The sequence below is a fragment of the Phoxinus phoxinus genome (genome assembly GCF_949152265.1).
Source record: "Phoxinus phoxinus genome assembly, chromosome: 15".
Lineage (NCBI taxonomy): Eukaryota > Metazoa > Chordata > Actinopteri > Cypriniformes > Leuciscidae > Phoxinus > Phoxinus phoxinus.
In genome coordinates this window covers 25566424-25574893 of record NC_136890.1, presented here as the reverse complement: position 1 = coordinate 25574893, position 8470 = coordinate 25566424, and the positions used below count along the sequence as shown (strand labels likewise).

Below are 8470 nucleotides of genomic sequence, written 5' to 3'. Positions count from 1 at the left end.
GACCAAAAAAATTCCCCACACGGACAAGGATTTCGGATATTTCCACCGTTGTAAGGACATTTTGTCCTCATAACGTAGTAGGGTGTACCTGGACCACACACACACTCACATGTTGGGTTTTCATGTTTTATGGGGACTTTCCATATAGACATAATGATTTTTATACTGTGCAAACTGTAAATTCCCCAGAAAGTCCAAATTTACTATCCATAACGTATAGAGTGCCAGGTACACACACACACTTTATGGGGATGTGACGCATATAGTAGATTTTTGCAGTAAGTAATAGAGTAAATATTTTGTTTTACAGTTCGAAGAATATAGGCTAGGTGAAAGTAGAGTAGGCCTAGAGTTATAGGGTAGAGTTGGCTATTACAACAGGCTAATCTAGGAAAACGACCTGATTGAGAAATGAAAAAACTATTTTGCATGTCAGTAAAAGTAAAGTTGATTCACTTCTACTTCTACTTCAAATTCAAATTTTATTTGTCACACAAATTAACTTTTTTTTTTTTATGTTTCCAAGAATGAAAGGCCAAAATTATGTCACTGCATTGAACTCTCATGAATATCTCTATTTGGTTTAGTGATTCCTTCAGTTTGTACAGACAATCTCCAGTGAGAACACTAGAGGGCGTCAATGTACAGCCTTAAGGCTTATTGGAACCTGACCTACATTAACTATTCCCACGTTTAATTAAAAAAAAAAAATCTACAAAACCATAACATCTGACAAAAGCGATGTTTCATAGCTACACAATAGGCCTACATAACATAACGATTTTTTTTTACTTTTCCACTTCAATCTAATAGCTAAGCCCTGTATTTTTATTGTCACTTCAGATATATTTCCACGTCCATTTGACTTTTAGACGTATCAATATGAACTTATTTAAGTATTATAATATCGTATTTAAAACAAAGCACAAAGAATGCGTAGAGTTATTGGCATCATCACGTGATTCACCATGGCAACGCAAGCTGTCATCAGTTCCTCGCTAGGAAAGGTGTTGAGTATTCAGAGCCGGGCAGACGGGATGCACACATAGTTTTAATGTCCCCTGGATTAAAGAAAACTCTAATATTATCGCTTGTGTGCTCTATTCATATCAAAGATCACTACGCGCCGACAAAATGAGTCATCTGAACCCAGGGTGAGTAACTAGCTAGACCAAGTTGCAGTTTTGACTGAAATGTAACGTTACTATTAAATGCTCTAACAAACGTTAGCTGTCCTGTCTTAGACTGACATTTGCATTACCAAGCAGTATGTATTGTAAGGTTTAATTTTCAGCTTTATTTTTATGGCATTACAATATATGACCAAACGCTCTTGTTACTGTGGAGATGAAACAACAGCAATAGATCAACCATCCGCAAAGGACAGGCAATATTGTTCATGCAAGCATGACTTAACTGAATGTTGTTTATTTGGTGAGGTGAACATACCTCAAATCTATAGCTGTCATACTAAATATATGTCTGACATGTTAAATAAGACACAATTAATTAGATTTAAGTCTAATTTAATGTTTCCTATATGTTTAGGCTGTCTTGCACAGCCATCATGAACAATTCTGAACAATTTTAGAGGGAGATATGAATTCAATGGGGGGCCATGGGTTAAGTGTGCTATCCATCCACACTCAATTCCAATAGAAACCAGACACTGGTAATGGTATCTACTTGGCCTGAGGATTGGTGTACAGGTTGTGTTGTCTTCTTTACAAACGCTCTGGGAAATCAAATCTGTATCGGAAAAAGCCAGGCAGACAAACAGTCGAGCATTTCCAAGACTACACTTGACACAGATGTAGAGTGTTCACCTCAAGCTGAAATCCTTGGCACTGCTGGCCTTGAGGATCACTGAATCATCCCATCAGCCTGGTCAGGCCCGTCCTAACATTACAACTCCACGACGCCTGGGATGAGATATATGAATGTTTTAATGTGCCAGGAAGCAGCCTATTTTTTTTATACATGGTTGATAATGTCTTTGTCTATGTAGTCTTCTTTCAGCTTACAATAGCTTAACTGACAAACATCTGACTGGATACTTCAACAATGTGAGAATACGAAGACATCTTCAGAAAGTTGGGCTGGTAAGATAGTCAAGCTAGAAAAGAATGATGTTATGTATATTCATTGGGATTAACCTAGAGATTTGATCATTCTGAGAAGTTAAAATATTTACAAACTAACATCTCTCATATATTAATCAAACTCTGTTATACAAGTTAATTAGCATTCTCATAATGATCACTTTATAGATAACCTGTCAAAGGATGAAAGGAGAAGCACTTTTATGTTATACAAGATCAGATGCTTCAGTCATTAAATGCAGGTGCATGTGCTTCAGATCTCCCGGAGCGGACGGATTGTTCCTGATAAGGAGTACAGGCACAAGCTGATCCAGCGAGCACATCAGAGACATGTGAGAGAGTGTCTGGCTCAGGCCATCTTTCACAAGGTGCTGGACATGGAGGTGAGAGCATTATGCAGTCTACATATCAGAAGCTCTATTAGGCTAAAATGTGTCATAGGGTAATGCTGATATCCTATTCTCATATAGTAGTCTACATACTATATATTCATCATTGTATAACACAAGTTAAAAGGTGCATAAGAAATAAACATTTCTGAAGTAATATTGTATAAGTATGGATATAAAATATGTAAATAGATCCTGTACTAAGGCAAAAAAAAGTATTTTATATATTTAATTTTTCCACTGTTTATGCAGCGCCTTCATCAAACCGAGATTAAGAGAAAACTTGAGGAATTTGCACGGAGGGAACGAATCCATAAAATAAAGGTTTGTCATTTTTACAAAACTCCGTGGCCTTGGTGACGTGGTAAAGTTAAAGTTCATTTTGTGATTTAACTTTTTGCGCTTTATGCTAGGCTGAGCGCTCCAGGAGATATGAAGATGAACCAATGCTAATGCTGTCACCTCGGCCACCCACGGGGCCAAAGATCTCTCACGCACGGCATTCTGGGCCGGAGGGAGAGCATTCTGAGTCAACAGAATCTGTGAGTGGCCCCTATCAGTTAATAATAAGTAAAATAGCTTTACAAACTAACCATTTCCTTACAGTTTACATACCATACAAGTAACAGGTACCACCTAAGTGCACTTTAATTCTATATTACAATTGACTGTTCTCCTAGTGATGTGCTGTTAATTCATATCCTTCCTCTTCTTCAAAAAGATATGAATTTATTATCTGCTTTATGTTTATTCTAGATAGTTACCTAGCTAGTCCTAATGGTTGCTTAATTGTCGATTCAGACCATTTGTTTGCTCATTAGGCTCTGACATGTTTAACAGAAGGTGATAAGAAGTGGTGGTGGAGTGTGGTGATTCCTGTTGACGTTTTAGGCACCTTGAGAGTTACTGCTCCAGCAGATTGATGACACATGAGCTTTTTTGTTTGCTCTGGTTTCTCTAGATACCTTTTTTCAAACCCACATGTTAAGATCTCAGTTTTACTAGTTTACGTTCAAGTAATTCAAGAACACTCTGTTTAGTTCCTGCCTCTATTAAGCTCCTTCTTCCGAAAAGCGCAGTGTGCTCTGATTGGTCAACTGTGATTGGTCAACCCCTTCGAGTGTGTTTCGGAAACATCCCTTATCATAACCAAGAGTTTCAACTAAGTAACTCAACCAGACCCGCTACTTTTTTGTGCGTATGAATTATTTAATTGAGGAATACTTTGACGTGTACGTTCCCAGAAGAAAACTCAAGACTACAATCGAGGCGGTTCAGGGAGTTCAGAAACAGTGCTATATATATATATATATATAAAATGCATAACAAGAGTTGCATTAGTAACTCTCTACTTTATACTCTTTTCTACTATTCAGCATATTTAATATTTGGTAAGTGAGTTGTCTTACTCCTGTAGCCGAGTTCCTCAAGGCCCAACACGGCTCCAGGGAAGATGCAGAGGCCTGTTCGTCTCAAGCCCCTGAACAGTAACAGTGCCACGGCCTCTCTGAAGAGAACCTCCCCTCGGCACAGACCCCCGGACTGGGACTCCTCTAACGACACCGATCAGCTCCTCAGTTATACGGTGAGACCATCCTCAGGTCCTAATACTTACATGCTTGCTTACAAATCACGCTCAGACAACTAATAGTACTCATTTGCATACAGCTCTGCTGAAGTATCGAAGACCAGCGTTTTGTGTGTCTTCCTGTAGGAAAGAAAAATCACAAATTAGAATCTGCATAAGAACTCCACTAGGTCTTCAGGGCTATAAACAAACAATCAGAGAGTAATACATTTTTTGTCTCTCTGGGTTGTTTTATAGCTGGACAAAGACGCCATGAGACATTTGACCATGGCAGACTGCTCTAGCACTGTCTCGCCTTACCTTCTTCCTGTCATTAACAACTATGTGACCCCTGTGCCGCCCCTCGGGAAGAAAAAAGAGAGAGGGCCGAGAGCGAACGGCACACACAGGGGTCGAAAGTTGAGACCCACTACAGCACCAACTACAGAGGTCTATATGTTGAAGTTATTTACTGAGTATTCGGGGACATGAAGTTTGACATAGCCATTAAAATAAATCTTCGCTCACATATATTCTGCTATTACTCTTGTCTGCAGCCATCTTCTCTCCAGAGGACATCAGCCCAGAGTAAAGTGTCAGTAAGCATGGTATACTTTGGGAAGAGTGTTCACCTGTCCCATGATTTGATGGACCTCAGAGATGAGGTCAAGGTCTTCCAGCAGCACTGTGGAGGAGAGAACCTCTGTGTCTACAAAGGGATGCTGAGAGAGGGAGGTAGGTCCCTCTACACGTCTGCTTTGTAATTCATATCTTAAGGACACCATGTATTGAGTTACACTACTGATCTAGCGGCTTTTGATAATGAGTGGCTCTTACCTAGCAGTGTTGCATATATTAGAATATGTTATGCATATATTATGTGATTCTCCTCTTTGATTTTAAGATGTAGTCATCAAAAGCAAATCAAAGTGAACTTTCTTTGCCTATCCTGTATCCTTGTAGAAGTTTTCCAATTTGTGTCAAGACGTCACCAAGGATTTCCCTTCAGTCTTACATTCTTCTTGAATGGCCTGCAAGTGGATAGGCTCAGCTCCTGCTGTGAGTTCAAACACAGGAAAGGCACTCGGCTCGGGGGCAGACATGGACACTTTGGATTTTGCGGGGTGGAGGGAGCCTCTCCTTGCTACAAGTAATGATAATACATTTCTATAATGATATTTTTGTGTTTAATGTTAAAATGAAAAATATACTTTCAAAACTGTATTTGTTTAATAATACAATAAGTGAGAGAAACGCATTTATATCTCTCACACACACACACACACGCTCAAAGGTAAAAAAATAAAAAATAATTCATACTTTTATTCAACAAGGACGTCGTGACAGTAAATACATTTATAATACTACAATTATAATTTACAATTTATTAAACATAATCCACAATTAATTAAATAATTAAGATTTGTAATCACAGTAAATTGTAACAATGTAGAATTATATTTTATAAATATATATTAAAATAGAAATCAGTTAAACTGTAATAATATTTCACAACATTACTGTTTTTATAGTATATTTGAATAAGCTGCAGTCTTGTTGTGAATAAGAATCTTTTTTTCAGAAACATTTAAAAAAATCTTACTGAACACAAACTTTAGCATTAAGTTAGCATTATATCTACCACACTCCCTATTTATCATTATTGGTTCTGGCCCTTGAAAAACCTACATTGTCTGTCACTAATAAAGATGCATTATGGTTTTGTCTGATGTACTTCATCAGGTGTATTATTGCCATGGGCTTGGATAAAAAACCCACCCCTCCTCAAAAAAGAGTGAAAGAGGAGCTGCCCACCTCTAAATCCCCAGATGCTAAGGAGGCCACAGATGTTGAAGAAGACATAGACACACATTCTAACGCAGTGCCTGACACGCCTCAGGAAATGGAGACAGAGCCTAATGGAGAAACAGCAGGGAAGAAAAAGACCAAAGATGGTACAAACTCCAAAAAAACTCAATCAACAACAAATATATTTGTGAAATAACTTGTAGTGATGTAGGTACTGTTTGATTTTTATTTTTATTTATTTGTTTGAGGCTTTCTGTCCTCAAGACTCAACTAATTTCTGAAATTCCCCAGCTGTGATCCTTGGAGACTCTTTGGCCACTCGAATTAGGCCTTTGTGTTTCCTCATATTTATACTCATGGCTGGATAATTTCATGTTCCTATCACCCTGGTGTGCTAAAAAAAAAAAAAACGTTTTAATTTATTTAACATTGCATAGACCATATTTATGCTATGCTCTCATATAGACTATGAGGAAGACTTTGAGGCAGATGATGAAGGGCCAGATGAAGGGCCAGTTGAAGATGTTGATGAAGTAGAGGAAAAGACATCTGCTGCCAATGATGGAGAAAAAGAGACCAGGGAGGAAAATGACATAAATGAAGTGAAAAGCAACACTGACAGTGATGACGCCAGTATGTCTAGTTAGCATTACTTTATGGTCACCTTTTCCAACAATATTTTTCAACATCTAATACATTCTGTTTGTGTTCTTAAACACCTGATACTCAGAGATCATTTGTCTTCTTCCTTCAGAGGTCAAAAGGTCATCATCTGTCTCATCTGGACGAACGTCCAGCTTGTCCAGCATCGACAATGACAACAGTGAAAGAGAAATTGTGGAGGACACCAAAGAAGTCACCACTGCTAATGTTCCGGAGGAGAGCTTACATGCAGAGGAGGACCTCACCACAGCTGAGACCAAACCGGAGGAGACAGAGGTCACAGAGTCCAGCGACATCACATTACCTCAAGCTGCAGCGGAAGACTCTGGGACACAGGATAGTCCAGGGGATGGCATGGAGAAGAGCGACCTGGAAATGTCAGAAGACACAGACAAGAAAGAGGGAACTGAAGGTGAGCAATCTGGGGAGGATGCCAAACCTGAAGATAAGCCACAAGAGAACGAGCCAGAGAGAGGTCAGTGTCTGCATGAAAACTAGTGCTGTGTGCCTGTCATCATCAGACATTTTGTGTTTATGCATGTTGGCTTTTTCAACATCAGAACTGGAGGACCTGTTTTTTTATTCACAAATAAACAGTTTGAGCAAGATAAACAGTGTTTAGTTACTTTACACAGCATTTTTAATTAAATAGTCATCTATTTTACATTTTTGCTAAATTTTGAAATCATACACAAGCTTTAACTACTTAGCAACTTTTGAAAACATGATATTGCCTGAAATAGTTTGCTTGCCGTCACCTGAGGAGAGGATATTTTAGATGATGGCATGGTTTATTGCAAGTACATGACCCCACTAATGACTTGAGTTCTGATTGTGTTAAAAGCACACTTCTGTGTAATTGTCAAGGCCCCTGAGAGTTTGTTTAACTCTAGGTGGTCTTGCAAACATCATTGTATTGATTGGTTTTGTGTTTGCTATGTGGCATCAAATGTGTTTTTGATTGCATGTTATTTGTGTTGCCGTAAGCATACTGCTCAGTATAAACCTCTGTCTTGACTTTCACAATCAAGAATGTTTAGACTTAATTTTGAGATACTTCTTGGATTTCAAAATAGGCCAAGTCACTGCAAAACAACTAAATCTATAAACAGCAGTATGCATTACGTGTTGGCTCTTGAGGATTTGCTAGTTTAATGAGTGGGGAAACAGCAGTGTTTTCTATTTGTGATTTAGTCTTAAGTTTCTGATTTCAACATGTTTGAACCATTTAAAATGTGCGTATAACCATTTTTGATGTGTTTTCTACACTGTTTGGCTTAATAGGCCCTATGCACAGCTGCACTACTTCCTGAACTTAAGCAGGGTCCTTTGTTTCCTGTCTGCCAGGATTGGCCAAACTGATTAATCCAGGTGTGTCTGATTATTGTTGTTGGTCAGACACACCTGGATTAATCAGTTTGGCCAATCCTGGCTGACCGGAAACAAAGGACCCTGCTTAAGTTCAGGAAGTAGTGCAGCTGTGCATAGGGCCTATTGGTAACACTTCAAGATAAGGTTGTGCAAAATCCATGTGTATTCCCATCAGATATGGTTATGGATCCTTTTTCGGACACCTGTCCTGTGTGAAAGCATTTAAGTGATTGTTCCCTGCATACTGTGTTCCCAATTAAAGTGTTTGCTGTGCTTTTGGTAATAAACCTTTGAGCAATCATTTCATTTACACAATTATTTTTGTGTTTCATTTCTTCTGTGTTTTATTTTTAAATGCATTTCAAATGAAATTCATCCCACTGAGTATGTGACTGTTATTCATTTAGTTACTTCACAAGTTAACATTAATATTTTGCCATGGATGCCATATGTCTGTCTCATTCCCCGTGACTATAAACAGCCAAGTCAATGCAAGAAAAGTTGGCTGAGGCCATTTTGAAGGAATCTCAATGTAGTTCAGAGCCAGAGTTTAGTGATACAAGCACAGA

The 8470-nt window shown here is 38.5% G+C and overlaps 1 protein-coding gene across 1 annotated transcript; it reads left to right on the top strand.

The window, feature by feature from the left end:
* The first annotated feature begins 996 nt into the window (after positions 1-996).
* LOC307011294 (glutamate-rich protein 3-like) lies at positions 997-7809 on the top strand. The gene is made up of 12 exons (XM_079636773.1): positions 997-1154; positions 2009-2102; positions 2360-2485; positions 2744-2815; positions 2905-3033; positions 3909-4076; positions 4317-4508; positions 4616-4793; positions 5022-5208; positions 5802-6013; positions 6333-6500; positions 6622-7809. Exons 1-12 carry the CDS (start codon positions 1135-1137, stop codon positions 7026-7028), a joined length of 1953 nt encoding a protein of 650 aa, XP_079492899.1. The 5' UTR covers positions 997-1134; the 3' UTR covers positions 7029-7809.
* Positions 7810-8470: the final 661 nt, after the last annotated feature.